This window comes from Pogona vitticeps, chromosome 9, assembly GCF_051106095.1.
Source record: "Pogona vitticeps strain Pit_001003342236 chromosome 9, PviZW2.1, whole genome shotgun sequence".
Taxonomy (NCBI): domain Eukaryota; kingdom Metazoa; phylum Chordata; class Lepidosauria; order Squamata; family Agamidae; genus Pogona; species Pogona vitticeps.
This window is the reverse complement of record NC_135791.1, coordinates 18,130,810-18,158,718: the sequence shown is the minus strand read 5'-3', so window position 1 is coordinate 18,158,718 and position 27,909 is coordinate 18,130,810. Positions and strand designations below refer to the sequence as shown.

At 43.7% G+C, this 27,909-nt stretch overlaps 1 protein-coding gene and 1 long non-coding RNA gene across 5 annotated transcripts; one reads left to right on the top strand and one right to left on the bottom strand.

Annotated features, from left to right (window-relative positions):
• Positions 1-37: 37 nt before the first annotated feature.
• Positions 38-13,874, bottom strand: LOC140702076 (uncharacterized). Of its 2 annotated transcripts, none has more exons than XR_012081118.2 (4): positions 13,745-13,874; positions 5,091-5,334; positions 1,992-2,442; positions 38-193 (listed from the first exon to the last, which is right to left on the bottom strand). It is a non-coding gene; the product is annotated as an uncharacterized LOC140702076 (long non-coding RNA). The 2 variants fall into 2 exon arrangements; XR_013538491.1 differs by lacking the exon at positions 13,745-13,874 and adding an exon at positions 7,696-9,531.
• On the top strand, positions 13,641-27,909 carry LOC110090909 (FXYD domain-containing ion transport regulator 3). 3 transcript variants are annotated; one of them, XM_020814788.3, is made up of 8 exons: positions 13,641-13,905; positions 20,492-20,560; positions 22,001-22,033; positions 23,084-23,107; positions 23,582-23,656; positions 25,784-25,820; positions 27,163-27,200; positions 27,733-27,909. In XM_020814788.3, exons 2-8 carry the CDS (start codon positions 20,515-20,517, stop codon positions 27,750-27,752), a joined length of 273 nt encoding a protein of 90 aa, XP_020670447.1. In that variant the 5' UTR covers positions 13,641-13,905; positions 20,492-20,514; the 3' UTR covers positions 27,753-27,909. The 3 variants fall into 3 exon arrangements, with proteins under 3 accessions (XP_020670447.1, XP_078236374.1, XP_020670445.3); XM_078380248.1 differs by lacking the exon at positions 13,641-13,905 and adding an exon at positions 14,788-14,927; XM_020814786.3 differs by lacking the exon at positions 13,641-13,905 and adding an exon at positions 19,785-19,875.

Sequence of the window (27,909 nt, the reverse complement as noted above, 5' to 3'; positions counted from 1 at the left end):
CGGATTAAGTTCTTAAGTAGAGACCTCACTGTAGAGGAAAAAACAACAACCCGTAACACTGACTTCTGTGAATAGTTTTGTTTGGCTGTTAGCAGGAAGTCTCCCTCTTCCTACCTAGGAGAGGATGAAGCAGGGAGGGATACTGAAGGGAGGAGGAGGAACTGAACCTCAGATTTGCAATCTAAGCATAGATCTAGAAAAGACAAAGAGGGGAAAAACATGTCTAGTACAGTTATCCACCTTTTCCTCTTCACCCATACACACAAACACATACAGGGGTTTGGATACTTGTGTGACATCTTATATTATCTTAGAACTGCAGAGCTGGAAGGGATGCTGCGGATCCTCCAGTCCAGCCCCTGTCAAGGAGGCACAGTGGGGGAATCAAACCCCTTACTTCAGGCTCCGCAGATGCATCACTGATGCACCTTTTCCAACACTACTGCATCCTGCACCACTGATTACTTTCCCTGTGTTGCAGATGGCTTGGGGTGGACAATGGTGGTCCTCTTAAAGCCCCCACCCCCCATGCATTTGCAGTTGGAATGAGAGATGAACTCACTTCTCCCACTTCCAACTCCTGTGTTGGCTCCCAAAATGGATTCAGGTGCCACAGCCCAAGCCTTGCGTGCCACAGCCCAAGCCTTGCGTGTGTGCGTGCGTGCGTGCGTGTGTGTGTGTGTGTGTGTGTGTGTGTGTGTGTGTGTGTGTGTGTGACTTCCAAAGTAGGTTCTGTCTTTGCAACTCCTCCTCCTCCTCCTCCATGAGATGACCCTATCTTTTCCCTTTCCCTTCTCTAAATGCACCAGTGGCAATATGGCAAAAAGCAGGAGGATCAACGTTTTGCATTTGCTTCACCTTCTCCTTCTGGACAGTGACAGTGATGGCTGCCTTCAGCCCCACCTGAGGTGGTCACAGAGTTTCCCTTGCCTAAGTCCTCTTTGACTGGCTGGATAGGTCAGTGAGAGTTTGACATCTGGCTGTGGAATCAGAGGTTGGGAGTTCGATTCCCCACCGAGCCTGTGTCTCCTAGGGCAGCGGTCCCCAACCTTGGGCCTCCAGATGTTCTTGGACTACAACTCCCAGAAATCTTCACTACCACCTCTGCTGGCCAGGATTTCTGGGAGTCGAAGTTCAAGAACATCTGGAGGCCCAAGGTTGGGGACCACTGTCCTAGGGCACAAGCCAGCCTGGCTAGCTATGGGCAAGCTGCACAGTCCCAGGTCACCCCCAGAAGAAGGGAATGGTCAACCACTTCTGGAAGCCCTGCAAAGATTTGACTTGACAGCACACTGTGATTATTAAGTCCTCTTGGTGCAGATCTAGAACCCAACCCAATTTCTGAGCAACCTGCTTGGCCAGCTTCTTCAACTAGCAAAGATCAGCACTATCACTCAATGGCCACTAGGTATGATATACAGTGGTGCCTCGGAAGACGATGTTAATTTGTTCCGTGAAAATCGCTGTTAAGCGAAAACATCATCTTGTGAAACACGTTTTCCCACTGAAATGCATTGAAAACCTGAAAATCTGTTCCAATGGGAACAGATTGTAATTGTAAAGTGAAAATCGCCATAGGAAACATCGTTAAGCGAAACACGGTTCCCAAGCGAAGACAGCCATCTAACGAAACAGCGACCATTAAAAGACCTGTCTAGCGAAGCAAGACCAAGCTGCCAAAAACATCGTAAAGCGAAAAACAGGGACCTAAAATGTAACCGTCTTGCGAGGCAAGGTCCCTAACATCATAAAGCGAAAATTGCCCATAGGAAACATTGTTATACAAAGCACAAGATCGCTCCAAAAACCTCATCGTAAAGCGAATTCATCGTTATGCGAAGCGATTGTCTAGCGAGGCATCACTGTATCAGCAGGACTGACAGGCATGGTGGTGGAGGGCATGTGCGGAGAGACCCTGAGGCCAGTACTTCAATGAAACAGGCACTGTACTGGTTAAACTGGTTGTGCAACAGACATCTATTAATCAATACCTTCCCAACCAGAGCAGGGGGAGTGGGAGTGGAAGAGAATCTTCTGCCTGCCTCTGGACCTTTTGATTGAGAAGAAATCCTGATTTCCCCTTTTCGGTCCTCAGAGGGATCTCAGGATCTGACAGCTGTTGGCAAGAACACGGCTCTTAAGATGCTCTCTCTGCCCCCTCCCTTGTCCCTCTGCCAAGGGGTTCATTTGTATGCTCCTCCAGTACAGAGCATTCTGGACTTGAGTCCTTTCCCCACCTCTGCTCTTGAAATGCTGACCTATAAACAGACAATAGAGAAGGAGAAGTCCGATCCAAAAAGACAGCCACCGCCCTGGAAGAAGATGGGTGGGAGTGTTTTGGGGCTGCAAATTTTGCAGCGTTAGCTTGTACTCACAAGAGATCTGCTGACATACCAGTTCCTTTATGCCCAGCAAACTCTCTCTTTTCTGGCACGTTCTTCTCTTTAAAAAAGAAAAAAAATCAAACTGACAGCACTTTTTGAATTTATAATAAACATTTTGAATTGTTTTTCTTCTGTTCCAGCTGCTTTCTGTCAATCTTGGTCCTACCTTATATAACATTGATAATAACCATATGCCGTCAAGTCAGTCCTGCCGTTTGGTGACCGTTTTCCAGAGTTTTCCAGGTCAAGAGTACTCAGAGGTGGTCTACCATTACTTGCCTCTGGTGGCACCCTGGAATTCTCCAGCTTGGCCACAAGCTGGTTCTTCTCTCTGAAGGCACAGAGGGGATTTCAACACCCAACTTCTGGCTCCATAGCCAGATACCTGAACCACTGGGCTATCCAGCCAGCACCCTATAGAACGTTGGTTCTTCCTAGAAATGGTGTTTCCAACATTGTGTCCTCAAACGTTATTAGCTTTCAGTTCCAAGAACCCACACCACCCGTGTGGCCACAGATCAGGAATTTCGCAAGTTGTCATTCAGTCACATCTGGGGAAACCTTGTTAGGACTACTTTCCTAGAATATAGGAACTGGTCAAGCCGAGACATCAAACCCAGACCTTCCTGGTCCTATAGAACACTATAGACCCTATATTTCTCTGGCTGTGCCTGTACAGATGGAAAATTAGGCTGTGTTTAGTTTTAATGCAATGAACCTGGCATAGTAGCTGCCCTCTCTTAGACCTATCATTTTGCTATTGCTTGCAGAAGCAACATAATCAACCAAGGAACACAAATTGCTGTCAAATTAGTGGCTGCACCCACTCTGACTTTCAAAGCTCTTGTCCAAATGCCACCACGCCATTCAAGAGGAATTTTCCCTCCTCCCAATCCATATCCTGGCTTTCTCGTTGGAAGCTCTGATGAGCTGGAGGCTGGCTGGATAGCTTGATGGTTTCGGCATTTGGCTTCAGAGCCAGAAGTTGGGATTTTCATTCCCCACGGTGCCTCCTGAGAGTAGAGCCAGCCTGTGTGGCCTTGGGCAAGCTGCACAGTTCCAGGACACCCGCCCCCCCAGAAGAAGGGAAGGGTAAACCACCTCTGAGTACTTTCTACCTTATAATAATAATAATAATAATAATAATAATAATAATAATAATAATAATAATAATAATAATAATAATAATAATAATAATAATAATAATAATAATAATATTGTCATTGTAAGTATATACACATTCAACGAAATTCACAGACACCCAGAGACCAGACACATGCACACACATAACATTCCCCAAACACTCCCCACCCACTAAAAGTCCCCCACTAAAAATACAAACATCTACACCGCAGGCCAAGTGACACAGTCCAACTAATTATTCACTACTGGTGGTCTTTAAGCTCATTATTAATTACAATTATAGCTCTGGGATAAAAACTATTGAGAAAACGTGTGGTCCAAGTCTTAATTGTTCTATATCTTCTGCCAGATGGTAACAGTTCAAAAAAGTTATAAGCAGGATGGGAAGAGTCTCTCAGGATGCTGTGTGACTTCCTCAGACAGCGGGATGTGAAGATGTCATCCAGGGTTGGTAGCTGGAGCCCGATGATATTCTGGGCAATTTTAATGGTTCTCTGTAGAGCTTTTTTGTCCGCTACAGAGCTACTCTCAAACCATGCCAGAATGCCATAGGTTAGGACACTCTCAATGGTGCTACGGTAGTATGACAGAAGTAAATGCTGAGATAAATTTAACTTGCCGAGCATTATCAGGAATTACAGCCTCTTCTGCGCCTTCTTCATTAGCATGTTGGCATTTATAGTCCATGAGAGGTCCTCTGAGATGTAAGTACCCAGAAATTTAAAACTACCAACTCTCTCCACTTCCTCACCGTTTATGTACAGCGGCAAATGTACATTTCTCTTCCTCCTAAAATCAATTATGAGTTCTTTAGTTTTTTTGATGTTAAGTGTGAGATGATTTTCTAAAATAAGACCTACCCTGAAAGCAACCCCTAGTATGATTTTTCAGGATGCTCGTAATATAAGCCCTACCTCCAAAATAGGCCCCAGTTAAAAGAAACCCCACCCTCCACCCTTGTGCAGCAACCAGAAGATGATGACATGGCTGTCTTTTAATAAATGTAGATTGTTGCACATGAAAAAAATAAAACATCCCCTGAAAAGAAGCCCTAATGTGTTTTTCTGGAGCAAAAATTAATACAAGACTCTGTCTTTTTTTCGGGGAAACAGGGTATAGGAACTGTTTGGCCCCATATCGCAAGTGGGAAGGGGTTATGCGCACAGCATCTCTCCAATGGCAATCAAGGAAGTCCATCTGAAATGTTTAAAATAATATAATGCCTACCAAGAATTTTTGCTTAATTTGTGTTTATATTTCTAACCACGGGGGAAGGAAAAGAGCGCTGGATCAAGCCCAAAAGTTTCATCAGCCCCATCATCCTTCCATTTCTAGAGTGGTTGGGGGCATTTAGCAAGTAACCGGCTGCCAAGCAAGAACTCTTAATAGGGGATGCTGTACTTTTTAAAACCTTGTAAATTGTTTCAATGTGTAATTTACTTCATATTTGAGCTGGCTTTCTCCTTTAAATATTTTGCAAGCTGCCTTCAGCCCCTTTAATGGGAGAACGGTGGAATAGCTACAGAAAACAAAGGATCAGCCAAATGCATCTGAAAAGCTTACCTGCAAAATTTTTTGAAGATAATAGCCATTTACTGCATTCTGCCAGTACAGTATGTTATTCCCAAGGATATACAATCTCTGCACAGGAGTGTTATGCCTATGCCGTAATCAGTGTAGTGATAAAGTCCAAGAGCGGGAAATGTTTCATCATTTGGGAGTTGATGGATGACAACTCCCATCAGACTGAGCCAGCATTCCCAACTTTGGGAGGATTGCAAGGTAAGCGAAGGCCCTTCTTTAATATCTGGAAAAGACACACAAGACCAAAAAATTGATTTCTTTGTGTCTTCTACTACATGCAAGCTGCAAACTCTTTTTCCTGATAGCTCTTCTCTTTCTCCTTGAGATGACAGCACAGGTATCCAAGGTGTGTGTGTGTGTGCGTGTGTGCGTGTGCGTGCATGTGTGTGTGTGTGATGGGCCAGAAGGGCACTGGCCCAGGATTGCCCCACATACCTCCTAGGACTGATCCTCAAAACACTGGTTCTATAAGACAGTGGTCCTCAACCTTGGGCCTCCAGATGTTCTTGGACTTCAACTCCCAGAAATCCTGGCCAGCAGAGGTGGTGGTGAAGGCTTCTGGGAGTTGTAGTCCAAGAACATCTGGAGGCCCAACGCCGGGGACCACTGCTATAGGAAGCAAATTAACATACCCTCCTCCTTCTCAGCTACAACTGGGTCATGCATTGGCTTTTATTAGAAGGAGATTGCAGCTTACAATCATTCAGTGCCTTTTTTAAAAAATAAAATAAGATTGTCTATACTGGCCATTCATCCCTCACATCCTAGGAGCTCTGTTAACATCAAAACAATGGTTAACATTAGATTGTCTATACTATTATCAACATCAACTTTAAGGAATAGTTTTATCAGTGGCTTAAATATCTCACTTGCCATGAAAGCCCTATTTGGGTCACTGTAAATCAGTTTCAACTCGAGGGCACACAACACACACAAGATCTACAGAACCAAATGCAGCTTACTTCAGAGTAAACACTGATGGGATGTAAACTTTTTCACCTTTCAAGCCGTAAAGACTGCAATGCACTATTTATCTGCACTCATTGGGGAGTAACAGAAGCCTAGGATCACATCACTAGAAGCCATAAGAAAAAGCTCCTTATTTTCCCTAAGCTCAAGAGGTTTAGATGTCCGACTGTGGAACCAGAAGTTGGAAGTTTCAGCTCCCCACTGTGCCTCCCGGAAGAACAGACAGCCTGTGTAGCTTCGGGAAAGCTGCACAGTTCCATAATGTCTTCAGGAGAAGGGAACCGTAAACCACTTCTGAGTATTCTCCACAGGGGTTGCCATGAATTGGCTTGATGACACATTATTATTATTATTGATTTATCAGCACCATCTCCTTCAGTGAGTCTCCATGGTCAAGTAGGGATTTTAATTCTGGCCTCCTGCATCCTAGTATATCATACTATCTACTATAGAGCCTTGTGTATCCACCTGCATGGTTCTGAATGACAGGCATGTATGTATTCTTTTTCTGGATGAAGGGTGGGCAGTTTGTGGCTTTCCTCTAGCCTGCAATTCCCATCATGCTTAGCCAGCATGCCCAATGGTGAGGGACCCTGGGATATGAAGCCTGATCACAACTAGATGGATGGGAGGTTGGTGACTCTGATGTTGCAGGGGGCAGTGAATCCACTCAAGGGTTTTACTCCATAATCTACAGCTGCTATAAAAGGTAGCAAATCCTATTACTCCAAATAGATGCCATACAGTGGATAGCTCCTTTAAAGTTCAGACTAAAACCAGGGGAGTCACCACCCTCTACTATCTTGTTCACTCCAGCTAAAGCAAGGTGCTTGCCACAGAAAACTATACTGCCTGTGGAATTTTGGAAGTTTTAGTCCAGAAATGTAAAACCTCATGGCTACTGAGTTTGGTTGTAACCAAAACGGCAGCAAATGTTTAGTTATAACTTGCATTATTCCCAATATTAAATAAATAAATAAAACAGTTCCCAGAGCAAAGGTCTTGAGAGATTTTTCCGCTTCTGCTTTCAAAACAGACTTGACATGTCTTGGGGATTGGAGGCCTTGAAAGAGCCACCAGGGGCTCAGAGATCAAAATACCTTCAGCCGGTTCTGTTTGAATAGTACTATGAACTTCGATCTCTCCTTCATTCTATCCCAACTCTTTTAAAGCAAGTGAGATATTTAAGGAATGGGTTTCCATAGCCAAAAAGAGTTTCGAACCCAGTTCTCCTGAGTCCTAGTCCATCACCCTACACAGCATACTGGGTATTCACCCACGGATTTCTGAATGTCACATACAGTACGTATTCATTTATCCTTTTATCTAGAGGACGGTCTCTAATCCAGGGTTGTGTAATTTATAACCTTCCAAATGTTATTAGCCTGTGACTTTCTTGATCCTGCATCACATCCTATGCTGACCACATCTGGTGGAGGCTGTAATTCAGTAACATCTGGACTACTTTGATCCCCATCACCTTTTGGCTGGTCTTCCTGAAAACACACTGGGGGATTTTTTTCAGGAAGCTAAATGAACTTGCAAACACAGTTTCTGGAAAATTTCACGATTGGCTGAAAGGATTGTTTCAACGCAGCTGGAAGAGCCGACTCACCCCAAGAGAGAAGGTCCCACAACAGCTGTTCCTTCCTGCTGCTTTTTGAAAAGTGCTGCTGTTTTGAGAATGTCACCTCTGTGGTTATGGAGGGGAATAAAAAAGCAATCACACACTCTTCAGATCCACATGGGTTTATTCTTGCAGCAAGGGCCTAGCCCAGATGTTTTGCAGCCAGGGGCAAAGAGCAAGGCAGGATCCCCCCTTCCTCCCCTCTCACTCCATGTACAGTAGATACCTGGGATAGCAGGAAAAGCCAACTTTCACTCTGGCAAAGGGAGACCGTGCTCCACTGCGCCTGCGGGCTGCAACCTAGTTTGTAGGAGTCAGTAGGGCACACAGTTGTGTACTCAAAGGATGGGGGTAAGCCCCAGGTACACTTTATAGGACTGCCACAGCTGTGCCTCCTCTCGGGAAACAGCACCTGAGCCAGTTGCTAATTCTGGGCTTTCGGTCATTTAAACAGAAATGACTAATCTGAGGCTATTCTTCTTTGAGTGCATCATGAAAAGATAAGGCTCCTTGGTAAGAAAAAAAACGTTGAAGGCAGCAGGAAAAGAGGAAGGCAGAATATGAGATGGATGGTCTCTATAAAGGAACCCACAGCCTTGACTTTGCAAGACCTGATCAGGACTATTAAAAATAAGATGTTTCAGAGATCACTTATTCCCCAGATCTTCATAAGTCAGAAAAAGCTTGATGGCACTTATCACCACTCTGGTGTGCAAGAGTTTCAGCACTAATTGCAAATGTATTTAAGAGAAGCCCTCTGACAGATGCAGTGAGGCTCAATTTGCCCCCCCCCCTAAAATATTATTGTCTCCAACACACTTTGTGAAAAGGTTGGGTTTTTTGGATTACAGCTCCCAGCTAGTACAGCTCCTGAAGCTGAGACTCCAATACTCTGGCCATCTCATGAGAAGAGAAGACTCCTTGGAAAAGACCCTGATGTTAGGAAAGTGTGATGACAAGAGGAGAAGGGGACGACAGAGGACGAGATGGCTGGACAGTGTCATTGAAGCTACCAACATGAATTTGACCCAACTCCGGGAGGCAGTGGAAGATAGGAGGGCCTGGCATGCTCTGGTCCATGGGGTCACAAAGAGTCGGACACGACTAAACGACTAAACAACAGTACAGCCAACAGCAGATTTTGGAAAGTACTGGATCAAAAGAGCTGGCGGGGTAGCTCAGTGATTTAGGTATCTGGCTGCAGAGCCAGAGGTTGGGAATATGAATCTTCACTGTGCCTCCTGCAAAGTAGAGTCAGCCTGCGTGACCTTAAGCAAGCTACATGTGCCCAAGACACCCCGCAGAAGTAGGGACTGGTCAAGCACTTCTGAGTACTCTCTACCTGGAAAACCCTGGAAAAGGGTTGCCGTAAGTCAGAATTAACTTATCAGCACATGAATATTATCATTAATATGCGACTCAAAAATTCCAAGTTCTGTCACCACATATAGAATCCTGAGAGGGACGCTTGCTTGCTCTTTCTTTCTTTCTTTCTTTCTTTCTTTCTTTCTTTCTTTCTTTCTTTCTTTCTTTCTTTCTTTCTTTCTTTCTTTCTTTCTTTCTTTCTCTCTCTCTCTCTCTCTCTCTCTCTCTTCCTTCCAAAACTGATTCTTTCTTTCTTTCTTTCTTTCTTTCTTTCTTTCTTTCTTTCTTTCTTTCTTTCTTTCTTTCTTTCTTTCTCTCTCTCTCTCTCTCTCTCTCTCTCTCTCTTCCTTCCAAAACTGATTCTTTCTTTCTTTCTTTCTTTCTTTCTTTCTTTCTTTCTTTCTTTCTTTCTTTCTTTCTTTCTTTCTTTCTCTCTCTCTCTCTCTCTCTCTCTCTCTTCCTTCCAAAACTGATTCTTTCTTTCTTTCTTTCTTTCTTTCTTTCTTTCTTTCTTTCTTTCTTTCTTTCTTTCTTTCTCTCTCTCTCTCTCTCTCTCTCTCTCTCTCTTCCTTCCAAAACTGATTCTTTCTTTCTTTCTTTCTTTCTTTCTTTCTTTCTTTCTTTCTTTCTTTCTTTCTTTCTTTCTTTCTTTCTTTCTTTCTTTCTTTCTCTCTCTCTCTCTCTCTCTCTCTCTCTCTTCCTTCCAAAACTGATTCTTTCTTTCTTTCTTTCTTTCTTTCTTTCTTTCTTTCTTTCTTTCTTTCTTTCTTTCTTTCTTTCTTTCTCTCTCTCTCTCTCTCTCTCTCTTCCTTCCAAAACTGATTCTTTCTTTCTTTCTTTCTTTCTTTCTTTCTTTCTTTCTTTCTTTCTTTCTTTCTTTCTTTCTTTCTTTCTCTTCTCTCTCTCTCTCTCTCTCTCTCTCTCTTCCTTTCAAAACTGATTCTTTCTTTCTTTCTTTCTTTCTTTCTTTCTTTCTTTCTTTCTTTCTTTCTTTCTTTCTTTCTTTCTCTCTCTCTCTCTCTCTCTCTCTCTCTCTTCCTTCCAAAACTGATTCTTTCTTTCTTTCTTTCTTTCTTTCTTTCTTTCTTTCTTTCTTTCTTTCTCTCTCTCTCTCTCTCTCTCTCTCTCTCTCTCTCTGTCTCTCTCTCTCTCTCTCTCTCTCTCTCTCTCTCTGTCTCTCTCTCTCTCTCTCTTTTCCTTCCTTTCTGAATTTTCTTCCTTCCATTTGGATGCAGCTCTTTCTGCATGGAACAAAGAGCCTCACCCTGACCTAAGCTCCTTCTCCACCCCATGAGAGACATAAAGAAAGCCGTAGCCTGCCGTGCGCTGGCCTTTGTGGCATTTGATTTCAAGTCCTCTCCGGTCTGGTCTGGTCTGGTCTGAACTCCAAAAGCACCTGTAACAACCTCTCCAGTAATCACAAAGTTACTGGCTGTACCAGGCCCCATGTTTTACACAGGGTATTTTGTGATTTGCAGCACTCAAGAATGTCTGATAAGGATACTGGAATGAACGGATCGCTTACCATGCCCATAAAACAAAAGACCGTGAAACCTTAATAGACTGTATCATGGCCCATTTTACATGGGAAATGTTGTGATTTTTGCAGCAGCCAAGAAAGTCTGATAAGGACACTGGAGTCAACAGATTCCTCACCATGCCCATAAAACAAAAGACTGTGAAGCCTAAGATCAGAGCTTGGGGGAAAAATCATTGATGTGGACTACAACTCCCAGAATCCTCTTGCCAAAGTTTGGTATTCTAGTCCTGAAAGTCCCTTTTCAAGTTCTGCATAAGATGTACATTGACGTTTAAGGATTAGAGTGTTTCCAAACAGATTTTTAACCTAAGAATATACAGTGGTGCCCCGCATAACAAGCGATTCGTTTAACGACAAATCCGCATAGCGATGTGTTTTTTGCGATCGCAAAAGCTACCGCATTGCGATATTTTAAATGGGAAAACATCGCTTTGCGATGATCGGTAAGCGTTTCGCTTACCGATTTTTGCATAGCGATGTTTTTAAAACAGCTGATTGGCGGTTCCAAAATGGCCACCGGGTAAATAAAATGGCCGCCCGCTGTGTTTTCGCGCCCTTTCCTCGCTTACCGGGCAGCGAAAATGGCAGCCGCATGGAGGATTTCCGCATAACGGTGAGTTTTTTCCCCATAGGAACGCATTAAACGTGTTTTAATGCATTCCTATGGGCTTCTTTGTCCCGCATAGCGACGAATCTGGATAGCGATGATTTTTTCGGAACGGATTTTCGTCGCTATGCGGGGCACCACTGTATGCTGTTATTGTTATGTACTGTCAAGTTGCCTCCAATTTATGGAAATCCTATGAGCAATCTCCTAAAGATCCTGTCCTGTCCTGCTCAATTCTTGCAAACTCAAGCCTGTGGGTTCCTTTAGGGAGTCGGTCCATCTCATATTTGGTCTTCCTCTTTTCTTGCTGACTTCCAACCTTTCCCAGCATGATTGTCTTTTCCAGAGAATTCTGCCATCTCAAGATGTGCCCAAAGTAGGACAGCCTCGGTTTCAACATTTTTGCCTCAAGAGATAGTTCAGGCTTGATTTGATCTAGGACCCACTGGTTTGTCCTTCTGGCAGTTCAGGCAATCCACAAAGCTCTCCTCCAGCACCAGATTGCAAATAAATCTCTCTTCCCCCTCCCCCCCCATCAGCTATATTTGCAATTATCAGAACAAAGCTTACAAACATCTCTCTCCTCCCACTCAAGAGCCCTCTTTATTCCTGATTTAGAAGCGGAGAAACAGCATGTTGCACATTGTGGTGGTTAAACACAAGACAGCCATAAACTCCTGCCCACCTACTGCAAATCTTTTTTCAGTCCCACTTGGAGACATTCAACAGAGAGGGTGAAAAATCAAAACAGGCCAAGAAGTGGAAGACGTGCTCTCATGATCCCCTTATATAATACACAAGGTTACAATCTGTTGCTCTCCTGCACACCCGTCCTCGGAAGTAAGCACCACAATACTTGGCTGAAAGTACTTTTGAGTAAATGAAGGTGCATAGGTTGAAAACATGGGGTTAAATTTGGGGCAGGGGCAAAAAACAAGGGGCAAAAATCCATTAAATCTAGAGAAGCGGATGGAATTATCAATGCATCTTTCTTTAGTATTGCTGATGAAGGAGCATCTCCGGATTCCTTGAGATTTCATGGTCAAAACCTGAGGGAGTGTGTGTTTGGTTTTATGATGTCACCAGGCAAGCATTTGTGATGTCACCATGGGAGGGAAGTTTCTTAATAATTGCAAGTGTCTGTGTCTGTGAGAGAGAGAGAGAATGCAAGACTGACAATGTTGATTTTCAATGTTTATTTATTTATTTATTTATTTATTTATTTATTTATTTATTTATTTATTTATTTATTTATTGGACTTATATACCGCCCCATAGCGCTACAAGTTGAAACAAATATGATGTATGCAACATTTATATAAACATCTTTGTGTTGACCTGGTGAGCCCTGGCGAGATGTACCCAGGCTCTTCCAGTGACTTATTCACCACAAATAAGAAAGTCAAACTTTCTTCTCTGCCAGCATCACTCCTACCTTTTATGATTTCTTATCTTTTATTCATTTGCCTTAGTACTTCTTTGATGGTCACACACTCCCCATTCAAGAAGGTCTTACCATCCTCCAGCTGATTATGAACAACCCCCCCCCCAAACAAAAAAGGACTGTCCTACTCATAAGTCAACGTGACAGTTTGAGGCATATAGGAGTATATACAGGCAGGAGAGCTTGCAAATTTACTTTTTTAGATAAGAGGTTCCAGAATCCCCAACCAGCCTGGACAAAGGTGGTGGCGTTGTAGTCCCAAACATAATTTTTCCACGCTTTGGGAGGTGGAGATAGAAAAATGAAGAGGCTACGTTTTTATCGAGCACAGCACAGAGGCATGAGCCAGCCAGGTCTCCTTTGGTGTGCCCAAACTATACTGCAGCCAGAAATTCAACAGGTGTCACCATCGAGATACACTTTCACACCAAGGCTATGAGGAAGTATTGTTACTTGCAGGCAAGAGTCAAAGCTAACAAGAATCCAACAGGTAAAAATTCACCAGCTGCCATGCTGTTTCATAATGGCCAAGTGACCCGGGCTGTTAAGATGTATGTATTTTTAACTTTAAAGTGCAAGAGGCAGGGGCCTTGCCTTGAATCCAGGGAGAGTGGGGAGCAGCAGAAATTCAACAGGTGAGGTGCTCAACCACCTGGATGCTTTCAGAAGGACAAAGACACCAAAGCTGACTCCCTTGCGTTCTCTATTATGATTTATTTCGTTTGCTTTCCATCTTGTAGAATTTTTAAATTATGTAAAAATTCCTTTCTTATCTGGTATTTGTACTTGGTGTTTTGTATTTTGTGTTGGAAGCTGCCTAGAGTGGCCGCAATGAACAGGTATAAATGGAATAAATAAATAAATAAAATAAATAAAATTGTTACTTAAGGGCAGGAGACGCAGCCCTGTTTTGAACTGGAGGAGAGTGGGGAGTAGTGCCTCGCTTTCCTGGAGTGAGCAATGCCAGGCTTCTCACGCCCAGAGGGCAGAAGGAGATCGTCGGAACCTGTTGCAAAGGAAATGCAGGAAGGCCGACCCAGCCCTGCCTTTCCCTGCGGCTGCAAAACCTGTTCCTCCTTACCTGCCCGGGCTGCTTTGGGTGTGGTCTCGGAGGCGCGCACGGTTCTCTGTGGCCAAAGGAGGGGCATCTTTTCCCCTTTTTCCGGGTTCCTTTTTGTTTTATTATTATTTTCTGCCCACCTCGTCGCTTCTGCCTGCCTTGTGCTTTTTTTGGGGGACGGGGTAAGTACTGTAGAAGGGTTTCTTGGGGGCCGGGAGGGGAACCAAGACTTTTTGAGGGTTGAGCGCCTTGGAGAGGGAGAGGCGCTGGCTTGGAAGGGTCTCTTTTCTGCTTTGCCAGGACCTGCGAGGCTCTGGATCGTGCGCATTTCTTCTTCTTTTTTTAAAGAAATATATAAAGCCTCAGAGTGGCGGGGAAACAGGGAGGTTGTTCCTTTTGCAGACCTGGCAAGCTCGGGCACAACAACCCATTAATACGGGTTGCTCGGGAATCCTTTGAGGATTTTTCTCTGCAAAACAAGGACGTTTGGAAAGCCCCAGATGTTGGTCCCGCAAGACGAAAATCGGTGTTTCTATGATGCATCTTTGGAGGACGGGGGGGGGGGGCGGCCTGAACGTCAAAAGAAGAAAAAAAAAAGGGGGGGGAATCTGAGACCCCCTTCTTCCTTGCAGTAAAAGTAGATTGCAAGCAGAGAAGCAACATGCCAATTCACCAAATCGGCCATATTTCAGAAAAAGTGCTGGGGGTGGGGGGTGAGCTACACGTGTAAACACAGCTCTGGGTGTGGTTGGATTGGAGACTGGCTCAACTCTGGCTTCTTTTCAGAGGCTGCAGAATTGGCAGTCCGTCAGGGCCACGTTGGGCCTCTTTTGTGCAGCCTTTATTAAATAGTAGTTGCATGCCACTGTTTTAATTCCAAGTTATGGCCAAACTGTGCAGAGTATATAAAGGAGGTACCCAAAAGTGGTCCAACCTGGCCTTCCTGGTGGCATTATTCAGCTTGCCCAAGGTTATAAAGGGAGCAGGGCATATCCCACCATCAGCCACGCATTCTCCGGGTGATCTTGACTGGCCCCTTTCCCGAGAGGCAGTTTATGCATGGGGGAGGTGGGATTCAAACTTGGGGGGGGGGGGGGGGCTGGCTACGCAGCCAGATGTTCTGATTCACGAAGCTATACCACCCGCAAAGGGACAGGAACGTCTCTAGCTGTGGGACATACTTTGTCAGCAAAGGCATAACTAAGTAAGTCTTATGTGCAGCAAAAACATCAATGAATCTTTTGCTACCAAAAAGACCTCAAAGTGTTGTCTGGCATAACTTTCAGGGAGCCCGGGCTACTTACATCAAAGCAAGCAGGCGGAACCAAATAAATCTAGTTTATCTGCAAAGTTGGTATTGCCTATTTAAAAGTTTTATTTTTTTCCCCAAGGTAATACAATATTCTTTGTTGTGATCAAAACAGTTACTTATTCTGCGTTGTGTTTCAGCTGCACTTACATCCCACTTTCCCTTTACTGAGCTCAAGGGTATTCAAATATGTCTTCCTCTCCTCTTTATCCTTACAACAGCTCCTTATGGAAGGGAGGTCAGGCAGAGAATATGAGTGGGTTTCATGGTGCTGCGAGGGGCCTATAACCTGGATCTCTGAAGTCCCAGTCAGATACTAACCGTTAGGCCACACTGTCTCTCTTGCTATTTGACGTTTAGCACAGATATGAATACCACTCATGTGCAGTTTTGTTTTGTATGAATGAGAACACTTAGGTTCTGAGGCTATTGTGAACATTATATAATTCAGAGAAAGACTTCCGAGCGCCACAGGAAGATCAAGACAAATAAAACAGGAGGAGTGGCAATCTCCATATTTAATTTAATTGTGTGCCATCAAGTTGATTCCGACTTATGCAACCCTTCCCGAGGTTTTCGAGATAGTGAGTAGTCAAAAGTGGTTTGCCGTTCTCTTCTTCTGGAGGTGCCCTGGGACTGAGCAGCTTGCCCAAGGCCACCCAGGCTGGCTCTACTCACAGGAGACACCGCGGGGGAATCAAACCCACAATCTCTGGCACTGCAGCCAGATAGCAAACCACTAAGGTCGCCTCATCTCCATGCTTTATGAAAATGCATATACCTCTTCTTAGTCATCATTCAAAATGGCTGCCTGGAGCTGAAAATGCCCGTCAAGCTGAGGTGGAGCTGGGGTTCCTTATTTGTTGTACTAGCTCAGAAAATGTCCCCTTCTCATTACCCAGTGGGCCTGTTGTTTGGAATGTGGCCACAGAAGTGACAAAATTGTCTGTTGCTTAGGCCTTGGGGCCCGTTTTATTCTTACTCCTGAGGAGGTTCATAACTTTCCAAGTTGGGATATGAGCCTACCGTTTGCAAAGATAAGATCGAGCAATTGGTTTGAAGAGTAAGGCTAAGGAGAGAGAAACCTCCTTATCAGTCTCTCTCTCTAGGAAGGGCCAACCCTACTGAAGAGTGAGACAGCAGCCTCCAGAGACGGATCCTGTGGCACAGCATGAACAAAGACACTGCATGGGTGATGTGAGCTGTCCTTTGCCTGCAAAGTTCAGTGACGGTTGTTGTGGGTTTTTCGGGCTCTTTGGCCATGTTCTGAAGGTTGTTCTTCCTGATATTTCGCCACTCTCTGTGGCCGGCATCTTCAGAGGACTGCAGTAGGAACTCTGTCCATGCTCTGTTGGTGTTTGTTGAATTCAGTGATGTTTCAGTAGAATGGAAGGGTCGCCAGCTGCCACAGGCAACAAAATGCCTCAGACTGCCTCTGCCCTTTGGCTACGATTTTGCTCTCCCTTTTACTTAAATCTCACCACTGTTTCAGACTATACTGTTGCTCTCCTACATCGGATACGTATGTCTACACTAGTGATGTGACCGAGTTTGAAACCAAGCTTCTCCAAGAGACCCCCTGGGATATTGTGAGCGGGGCGGTGTCTTTATTGAGAAAAAACCAGGATTCGGCAGATGAAATGGGTACTAGTTAAAAAGGCTGGCTGTGGAAATTGCAATGGAGACAGTGTGTGCCTAGCCCCCCACCACACCTTGTCTGCTGGAGGATCCTTGAAATTTTGGCTAAGTTTCTGCGTTATCTCTGATGGGTGGCTCAGAAAACTCAGCCGGGCTGTTGCCTTGCACCTATACTGGATGACGTTGGCCCCATTGTCTAAGAGCAAATAATTGCTTCACCCATGATGATGATAGCTGAGGGGACTGCTAGCAGTCTGTTCTCCAGGAGCTGTGGATAGGTTTCAAGCTTATGTGGTAGCAATTATGGAGCTGCCATTCTGGATTAGGCACTGCCAGTCTGTCTTGGTAAGCAAAGACCTTTTTTTTTAACGTACCGGCTTGTCTTAACACCTAATTATAGCTCTTGGTTTGTTTTCTCCCATATGAACCAATACAGGTAGCTTTTGTTCTTGTATGTGTGTGTGTTTCTGATACACATACACTCTCTTTCTGCCCTCTCAGGTTACAAAAACGAAAAAAAGGACTTCCTCTTTTTTTTGTACAATGAACAAGCAAAAGAACAAACGGGATTTGATCCTCAAGCTACAGTGAAGTGACAGCTTCGTAAAACACCATCCAAAATGCCACAAACTAGTTTCCAAGCCCTCTGAAACATTATAAAATCAGAAAGTTATAGAAAGCAAAAAAATCAGTGGGCTGAGGAGAGGGACAATTAGGTCGTGATATCAAAATCTGCAATTTGTAGTGTGGAAGGTATTGCTTTTTTCCAGCTCCCAAGCCTTGCCATGGCCCTTGAAAAAAGTAGATATTTCAGACTTGAGAATCTACTGAAATAAGGAGCATCCAGCAATTTCTGTGAGATAGAACAAATTTGATTGCTTGAAACCGAAAATTTGCTACCAGGGATTTGAACCTGTGTTGTCCTAACTCTAGCCCTACACTTTAACCACTACACCTTGGTAACTTTAGCTGGAATTCAGCAACTTGCATATTATGCCTTTAGGAAATTTGTTTGGGAGGGACATCAAGGAGTTGAATGTCATTCACATAATAGCAGCCAGCTGTTCCCTCTCTACCTCAGATTCTTTTTCCTCACCTTTTCAGTCTGTCAGGGGTCTGTGTCATTTAGCAATTTGAGTGTTCTGTGAGTATGAGTTATGAAGTCAGCAGTTAGAGTCTGAGTGAAGTGTTCATGTAACCAGTCAGTTAATCAAAGAATGAACTTAACCAGTTAATATCTCCAGCTATGTAACATGCAAATATGTTTTGCTTATTATTCTGATATACTGTATATATATATGTGTGTGTGTGAAGATTTGTGAGTAAAATAGAAACATTTTTATTCTTTCTCAACACCAGACTCTCTGACTGAATCTATTGAGACTACATTGACAGTTGAGGTAAAAACTAACAATGAGTGGTATATCCAAGGGAGAATTGTAGTTATAATAATCATCTGTATAGGTCCCGGACTGGATTTTTTTCTCCACTGCATACCTGGAGGATTTAAGCCAGCAATTTCCACACTCTGTCAATGCCTTTTTCATTGTTCGCCTCATAGTTCTTTAAAGCTACATAAAACAGGAGCCATCATCATTATCTGATAGCAGCAACTAGCAGGATGGTATTATTACAAACTCTTATGCTGTCCTTCTTTAAAAGTGCTTCTAATAGAATTATAGACCTCCTACTTCAATAGTTTGCTTTAAAGATTGGGCAAAAGCCTCATCATGAGTGCTGGCTTGGGACCAAACGGATTCCTTCAGCTTGCCGGAACATGTTTCCCTTTCACAGTAATGCTGTCATAATGAGCTAGTAACCTGATATTTCCAAGAAAGTCATTGTTCTGTGGCTTGCCAATCAGATTATAGCCTTGGCATTTTGCACTTTTGGATATAAGTGGCGGAGTAACATCCAACATTCTTTGCAGTGTTGGTCTTGTTGCAGAGTTTTGAAGTTCTGGTTAAAATTCTCTAGTTACACAACAGAAATGCAGGGATTCAAAGAACAGAGTTAGCTTCAAGTTCCCCAAAGTAGACCACTCCTATTTTCTCATTAACTGGCAAATACAGTTTGAATAACTCAGTCTGAGACATTTATAGTAGAAAGAACTGTCAGTGGTTTTGGTTTCTGGCTGCAGAGCCAGAAGTGGGATGTTCGATTCCCTTGTGATCATCTTAGAACTGCAGAGCTGAAATGGACCCCCATGGGCTTGACCCAATAATTGCTGATAAGGGAAAGGCCCCCAGCCAGTCTCTTTAATATTTCCATGCTAAGCATGTACGTAGCTGCTGCCTCTCCCTCCGTCCATTCCCTTTAAGTATTTCCCTCCTTCCTTCATCTTGCCTAACCTCCTCTCTAGAGTTTCTCCTCAGCGTTCAGCTGTCCACACCAGCGCACATCATTATCAGCTTGAAAAAGATACCTTTTTTGTCTCCTAAGTCCCAGAATTCCCCAGCCCTGAACCCAAAAAAGTCACTTTTGCAAAGACCTCTTGTTCTTTCAACTCTGTGGCTGATATTTTCTCTCCCTGTGAGTTACTTGGGTCTCCTGATGGAGGCAGCAGGGCAAAAACATTTGCCTTTTGCAACAGACACGCCGGGATTGATCTTTTACCAAAAGCATCTGCTGATGAGCAGAGCCTGGAACTCATTTTGTTAATTAGTGTTTTTCACAGCTTTGCACGGTTGACTGGAATTCCCTTATCCTCAGCCACTCCTAAATATTTTTCAAAAAAACCTTCTTTTTTTAAATGTGTCTGCTTTGCTCTGTCCCCTGCCCTGAGTGACAGGTAAACATTACTGAGGACTAGCCTAAATCTTGATCAAACGGGAGTCTAGTGTGTTTGTCTTGGTCAGTCTGTTTGCCACCTTAACACCAGCCGGTCACATTTCCTTCCTTGAGCTTCACTCAAATATGGCTTATCTCTTTATTCCCTGCCCGTAAGCCTCTCCTGGTTTAGCCTGTCTGATTGACATGTGAAGCTATAAACACTACAGATTTGTAATGGGGAGAAAAATGCTTTCTAATCACAGATCTCTGTCTCTGGCATCTGGTCTTTGGCCCTTCGAGGCACTCTGGAGGCCTAGAATGCTGCAACGGAATGTTCAATGTTATTCCGCTCTTGGAATGTTCTCCCTTTGTCCTAACTTTGATTCTGATTGGCTGGAGTGTCATCCGGGGTGTTGTTGTGAAGGCCACCTAGGTACAGATTTATTTTGCCTATGTCTCTTAACTCTTGTGCTTGGGTTTGTTTGTTTGTTTCCAATAAAGATCCTGACTTCCATCTATCTATCTTGCTTTGTATTCCTCCATCTTGCAGTGGTTGTTAACCTTGGGTTACTCTGGTGTTTTTGAACTGCAACTCCCAGAAACCCCAGCCAGCACAGTTAGTGGTGAAGGCTTCTGGGAGTTGCAGTCCAAAAACACCTGAGTAACCCAAGGTTAGGAACCACTGTTGTCGATCACAACAGGCATTTATCACAAACAGGACTTTTCCTATCTGTAGAGTGACCTTATCCTTTCGAGTAGGATGCCCGGAATGGAACCTTCATTCCCTTTAGAATTATCAGATGCCTTTCTCTTTCCCCAAAGAAAATGGATGAAGCTTTCCTGTGGATGTATTCCAGGCTTTGCCCACCCACCCCATTCTTATTGTAGATGCCATCACCATGTTGATCAGTTATCAAACCTTATGCAGCAAAGGGGCCATAGCTGAATGGTACAGCATCTGTTTTGCAGGTGGGAAATCTCTGGTTCCACCCCTTTGAGTGTTGCTTCCATTCACTCAACAACTTTCTGTTTTCCTCCCTTTCCTACAGAGCTCAGAATATCACTGTGTGTCATGATGAGGTCTGCCACCACAGAGATCCTGCTTCTTCTGTTTGCAGGTACAGTAATCTTCTTGGCGTCCTCATGGCTGATCCTGAGAAAGGTTTGGGATGAAGGACTTAAGAAGTTTCTTCTGAAGAAAGAGTCTGATCCTTCTCCTGAAAGTATTTCCAAAATGTTAACTTTTTGAAGCAAAATAACAGGGAGGGGTGTGTGTCTTTCTGCACCTTATGGTTTGGAAAGCATGGCCACTCGAGTTTAATAGCCAATTTCTGTCCCCTCTACCTTCTCCCAGTGTTTGCCCCCTGTGCTAGTCCTGTTACTCTCATGAAATGGGAAAGCTCCCAAAAGTGTGTTTGTTGTGTATACCTCTGCAAGTTGCACAGAGCCCTGATTCCGGTTGGGACAATATTGTACAAATGCTTTAAATAAAATAAATAAATGATTTCTCCATTTCCCATTTCCTGTCAAAATCCCCTTCCCAAACTCTGGTGTCACTCAAATTTACCTTATTTTTGCAAGTGTTGCAATGTGCACGTTTACATTTACATTTTGCAAAGCGTTCGCTTCCTACCAAGGGATCAACAGATAGTGTGACTCAGAAGGGGAAATGCTTTAGTTTTTCCACCCTCCTATGCCAACTACCTGGCTGAACATCTATTCTCTTGGCCTGGCAAGACAAAGATTTACTGACTGCCAGTTCTAGTTAGAAGAGACACAGCTACCTAGAGAGCTCCGGTGGATCGGCCTTTGGCTTGCATTTTGTGTAATGCAATGAATCAAGTGGTCGTAGTTTTACAATCCCAGCAGGGGATTTAATTTCTGGCCGTGCATCTTGATCGGGGCAGGCCTGACATAGAATAATGTCCCAGTTCAGTAAAGAGATATCATAAGCCTTCTTCCCACGGGGGATCCATCTCTAAAAACAAAAGGTGGACATCGGAGGGGCTTTGGGGCTACAGTTGAGAGTCATCTTGCACAATATAAACAGCACAAGGAAATTGGCAAGACACCGTAGAGCAAAATTGTGGGGTTTTTTTTTAAAGCAATGCATTTGCATAGTGGTTTAGTGGGGGCAAGGGGAGAATTAAAGAAGGGTAAAGGGTACTTCTAAACATAAGCTCAGCCAAGGAACTTGATTTCATCAACAGCTTTCAGATGTTCCTCCTCCTCCTTCTTGATAGCAAAAATCCATTCCTGGTTTCTCTCAAAGCTTTGATCTAGCAGTCGGGGATGTGTGTGTGTGTGTGTGTGTGTGTGTGTGTGTGTGTGTGTGTGTGTGTGTGTGTGTGTGTGTGTGTGTGTGTGTGTGTGTGTGTGTGTGTGTGTGTGTGTGTGTGTGTGTGTGTGTGTGTGTGTGTGTGTGTCCGTGTCCGCCCACCCACTTGTGCCATGAAAATAAGGTGACTCCCCTACTGCCATGCTCATGTTATGCCCACATTGAACAGCTATAATTATGGCTTCACCTGGAAGTAACTCTTCTCTGTCTTCTGCTGTAGCATTCCCTCTTCTGGAGGCAAATGATCCTGAAGGTGAGTCGTTTCTTACATCTCAAGGACAAGCAAAGAAATGTGCCAAAGTATTTCCTTGTATTCCAGGAGCAGATCTTGCCCATCTGTTTAAGACTAGGTTAATTAGAAAGACTTTCAGTAGCTCCATAGATAATAACATGGCTAGTTTCTAGAACTACCGGTCTTCTGGATGTTTTGGAGTTTACTTGCTAGAAGCTTCAACTGGCTAGGCAAAGGATAAGAGGTTCTGGGATTTTCAGCTCCAAACATCTGGAAGGCCACCTCTGTTCTATATGTGCTGATCCTAGAAAGAAATCCTCTCTGGAAATATTTCCGGAGAGGATTTTTTTCTAGAATCAGCAAGCAGTGGATTCAAGTGTGCTGATCCCATGAGACTCAGATTCAAAAGCACCTTTGGGCAACTTGTTTAAGAAAGTGGGAGATAAAGGGCATGGAAGATCAGGAAGAACGAAAGAAAAGGTACCATTCAGAACAAAGACCCTTTTAATGCTGAGACATCCAATCAATGCTGTATCTTTGAAAGTACAGTGGTGCCTCGCTTGACAACGTTAATTCGTTCCTGCAAAATTGCTGTAGAGTGAAAACGTCATCAAACGAAATTAAAAAAACCATTGAAACGCATTAAAAAACGGTTAATGCATTCCAATGGGCGAAATACCTAATCATCCAGTGAAGATCCTCCATACAGCGGCCATTTTCAGGTGCCTGTCTTGCGAAAAATGCGTCCTAAAACAGTGGGGAGCCATTTTGAGCAGCCGGTGGCCATTTTCAAAACCCGACGATCAGCTGTTTTGATCATCGTAATTAGAAGAATCGGTTCCCGAAGCAGGGAGCTGATCATCACAAAGCGGAAAAAAAACAATTAAAACATCGTAGTGAAGCGGATTTGTCATTATGCGGGGTAATCATTAAGCGGGGCACGACTGTAGGTTCATTCCCAAAGAAGCATTCATCTTGATCTGCCAGTTCTTAGCCCTTGGGAAGATTTTCATCCTAAAATAACTAAAGATAGAACACTAATCTTTTTTCTTCCACTCTCTCTGTCCCCAGATAAAAACAGCCCCTTCTATTATGGTAAGTGCTCATCATCCTTAGCTATACAACTCATCCTGAGTCTTATGGGAAATCTTACTACATAAGCAGATGTGCGGTGATGCTTCTTAACAAGAGGAGGAATAACACATTATTCATCTCCCTCTTTGAGAAAGACTGATGTTGCCCAGTGGATAATTTAAAGGCTAATTGTATTGTCTTAGTCTGATTCTGTATCTGCTTCTTACAGCTCACAGTCATAACAGTAATACTTCTTTTCCTGAGAACCTTTCCACTAAAGGCTCTCTTAGGATGTTTCATAATCTCAGTTCCAGCCCAGAAGTCTTTAGACAAAGAGTGGATGCCCACCATCCATACACACAACCTCCATTTCCAAGGAAAGAGTTGGATGTTGAGTGGGTGGGAGGCAGAGCTTGCTAGATTAATGGAAGGGTCATGGAGTGATGAAGGAGGTAACCTCAACCGAACTGAACACCTTCTCTTTTGCTTCTCCAGACTATGCGTCACTTCGTCTCGGTGGTTTGATTTTTGCTGGTGTTCTCTGTTTTCTTGGAATTATTATCCTCATAAGTAAGTGGAAGTAGAGATTTGGGATTGCAGTGGTGGTAGGTGTTCATGGAGTGGCGACACAGTTCTCAGCAAAGTGGCAAATTGATGTCTGGGTTGTACTGCTTCATATTGTATTGATGGGGCTCACATGAATGGATATTGTCCAGTGCAAAAATTAAAAGAACCCTTCAAAAAAAAAGCAAAGCATGCTGCTTATATACTGCCCTGTTGTGCTTTTAGCACTCTCTACGTGGTTTACAATTTAATTATGCAGGCTACACATTCCCCCAGCGAACTGAGTACTCAACTTATTGACCTTAGAAGGATGGAAGGCTGAGTGAGCCTTAAGCTGGCTCTCTGGGATTGGATCCAGGTTGTGGCACAGCAGGGTTTTGATTGTGGCACAGCAGTTTAATCACTGTGCCACGATACTCCTTCACACAGGAAAGTGATTTATCAAAGGGAAGGGTAGCCTAGAACTTTTTTTAATCATATAGGTTCACCCTCTATAGAAGAGTGCTCAGACACTGGAACGTTTTCCCCATTCTGGACCAGCCCCGTTTTTGGGCAGAGCAAAGCGACTACATGAAACAGCAGATTTTGAGCATCCTGAAAGCAGAGCAAAATTGTTACCTATTTCAGCTGTTGCTCTTATATTTTTACCGCTTGAGAAAGGAGGAGTGGTACTTGTGCAATGTTCTGCTTCAAGTGTCAGAAAATGTGATCTCCCATTAGACACTCTATATCTTGACTTGGGTGGGATGGGGTCACTATTTGCTGCTCTGCCTTTGAAATTGAAATCTTGGGTCCATCCTCTTTCTACCTGGAGAATAAAGTTACTGTATTTAATCCAAGAGAATATTTACTTAGATATACCTTCCCCACACCCCCAGCATTGCCTTCCTGCTCAGTTGTTCTTAGGGCAGTTTACTACAACTAAGTATTAGTAAAATCAAAGTAGTAAAACAAAACAATTCAGGCCATGGTCACACTAGAGAAATGCCCCCTATTTTCTCTCACCTTCTGTTTCCTGTAGAATCGTATGTTGCTTTCACATGACATATATCCCATGATAGCGATTTATATGTTTTTTAACTGTTCCACATTTTAAAATTATATTAGATATGGTACATTCATTTATACCCCTGCAGTGAGTCAAATCCCTTTTCTTTTTTGTGTGTGTGTGTTTCTCTACCCCCCTTTTAAAAAATATTGGGTAGGTACATCAGTGTGTCAGCAAAATGCCCTTGCTGGCCACATGCTGATGTGGTGCATTCCCCCCCACATTTCTGTACTGCGTTACCCTTAATGGTGGAGAACCCACGGCTCTTTTGACAGAAATATATCAATATTCTGACATTCACAGTTGAAATTAATAATTATTTTTTTAAAATTAAGGGAGTCGAATGACAGCTTGGGGGTGGGTGGGACAGCACACCCGATGTAAAGGAAATGTATCAGTTTTGTAGTTCACACTCTGTGGAATGTTGATTGTACTGTGTGATGAAACACAGAACAAATAGAGTAGTAGCCTCCCAGCGGACTGGATTTGAAGTGGAGATAGCATCAAATAAAAAAAATATATTAAAAAATTGGTAATGGCCGTGCATCATCTGAACTCCCACAAAGAGAGTCAAACCTCACGAGAAGTAACTTGGAAACATTTTGCCAGTGTGACCAGAGCCTTGGTGGGAGGTAGACCTTAGTATTGGCCATCATTTGTCCACCTCTTTTTTATATAAAAGAAACAAGGACCATGTTGTCCTTCAGATGTTGGACTGCAACTCCTAGCAACTTTCAGGTATCTCACCTAGTGATGGCAGATGATAGGATAGCAGTTGCAGTCCGACAACATCTGGAGGGCCACGTTGGCTATCCAAACTTTACATTCCAAGACAAAATAAAACTTTGCATGGAATTGCCATATATTTAGGCTCTTGGTCACTGCAACCTAGTGGGACGCAGCTTTCCAAGATCTGAAGCAGGGATCTCCCCACAGCTTCGATCCATCCCCGATACCTGAGATGTCAAGAGCTGTTGCTGGTGACATTTACATATCCTGCTTGTGTAGAACTCTTGCATTTGGGCAGCTGCTGATGGCCTTGCTCCTGAATTTCCCTAAAGTTCTTGCTGGTTTTGTCTTTTCAGGTGGAAAGTGCAAATGTAAACCTAAGAGGAGAAGCAGGTAAGGACAGGGATAGGGGTGTGTGCTTGTGGTGATTTCCAAAGGCATATATTTCAGCCCAGAGGTTGTATCATTCTAGGCAAGAGCAAACTCTGAATCCAGTAATTCATATGGGGACTATATCCTCTTCTATTAACCTGTCCAAGTTTTAAGAGTATTGGGGAGGCTCTTCTCTCACCCCTGCCAGAGTCACATTTCCGCGGTTGCATAGTTCCCTTCCTTGTGACTGTGCCCAGGGTTTGGCCGTCTGAGAGGAGGCTAGATTACCCTCCTTCCTGTTGTTCTGGCAAAGACCTTTCCATTCCTGCAGGCTTTGGGGCAATTGAGTAGTTGCTGAGGAAGGGACATTTAATGGGAGTTACTCTGCTTTTCTTATTGCTCCTCTTTTCATTGCTTTTAGTTCTGTTGTGTTCTAAGATTACAGTTTGTGTTTTCACGCTTTCATATATTGCCGTGTTTAGTTGGTTAAACTTTTGTGAAGGCCTGGCATCCTGGTTTTGGGAGAAAGGCAAGATACAAATATTCATACATACACACATACAGTTGTTGTTGTTTAGTCATTAAGCTGTGTCCGACTTTTCGTGACCCCATGGACCAGAGCACGCCAAGCCCTCTTGTCTTCCACTGCCTCCCGGAGTTGGGTCAAATTCATGTTGGTAGCTTCGGTGACACTGGCCAGCCATCTTGTCCTCCGTCGTCCCCTTCTCCTCTTGCCTTCACACTTTCCCAACATCAGGGTCTTTTCCAGGGAGTCTTCTCTTCTCATCAGATGGCCAAAGTATTGGAGCCTCAGCTTCAGGATCTGTCCTTCCAGTGAGCGCTCAGGGTTGATTTCCTTCAGAATGGATAGGTTTGTTCTCCTTGCAGTCCAGGGGGCTCTCAAGAGCCTCCTCCAGCACCACAATTCAAAGGCATCAATTCTTTGGCAGTCAGCCTTCTTTATTGTCCAGCTCTCACTTCCCGTACATCACTGTTGGAAAAACCATAGCTTTGACTATGCAGACCTTTGTTGGCAAGGTGATGTCTCTGTTTTTTAAGATGCTGTCTAAGTTTGTTATCACACATACAGTAGGACTTCCATATTCTTGAAGGATTGATTCCAAGCCCCCACCCCCAGGAATGCTGAATGGTCTCTGGCTTTCCCTAGTGGCCAGTTCATGAAAATATGTGTTTCTAGATTTGTTTTGTTTTTAATATTTTTAATAGTTTCAGACTGCAGATAAGTGAAACTGTGGATACTGAACCCATGGATACAGGGGTCCTACTGTACATACATAATACATAAAATACAAATGCAGATTGTGGTTCAGCGTTCATAACCTCTCTTTCTCTCCTTGTCTAGTGTCCAGATCGCCGTGGCACCAAAATGTTCTCTTCCAGGTAAGCATTCTTTCTAGAATGGGGAGGTTTTTCAGGCCTGGTGGCACCTTTTTCACCTCTTGTGTGGGTGAGGTGGTGGCCCTCCCAATATTGAGCCGCAGCTTCCATTCTCCTTGACCATTGGGCATGCTGGCTAGTGTTGATGCAAGTTGAAGGCCCAAATTCAAGTGGGGGGGAATCAAATTATGAGCCCCCGTCCTACAGAGGATCTTGAAGTGAATTTGCAGTCTCTCTGGGATTTAAAAGACAATCTGTTCAAGTCACTAAACCTCCTGGGTGTGGTTTTTATGGATGCAGTGAATTTTTTACCCGAAGTGAACTTTGGACTTCCCACCTGAGGACGTCTGAGAAAATTGTATTGATAAAAAAAATCAGCAAAAGATGCTTGGGGTCAAATGAGGAAAGGGTGACTGTGGCTGTACTACACTCATTTTGAGTTCTTGCCTTCAGTTTTGGCAAGGAATTCTAATCAATTCACTGTTATCTCTAATAAGCTTTTCTCTTTCATTTTTCTCTCTTTCTGCTTCTGAAGGAGATGCCAGTGAGTGCTAAGTTGAAATAACAGCCCGTCACAAGCCTTGCCTTGAGCCTTTGAAATTGGGAGGAACACAAGCACCTCAGCCGCTTACCCCCTTGTTTTTCTGGGCCCTCGTTCCAGTGCTCTGTTTTTTAAAAATACAATAAAATGTTGCTGCTTTTCTGAAATAAA

Bases quoted from the DNA above. Each gene is read 5' to 3' on its own strand.
- LOC110090909 (XM_020814786.3), top strand. From the start codon at position 19,800: ATGTTCTCCCTTTGTCCTAACTTTGATTCTGATTGGCTGGAGTGTCAT. The intron at 19,876-20,491 runs GTACAGATTTAT...CCTTTCCTACAG, and splicing joins TTGTTGTGAAGGCCACCTAG to AGCTCAGAATATCACTGTGT. The intron at 25,821-27,162 runs GTAAGGACAGGG...CTCCTTGTCTAG, and splicing joins AAACCTAAGAGGAGAAGCAG to TGTCCAGATCGCCGTGGCAC.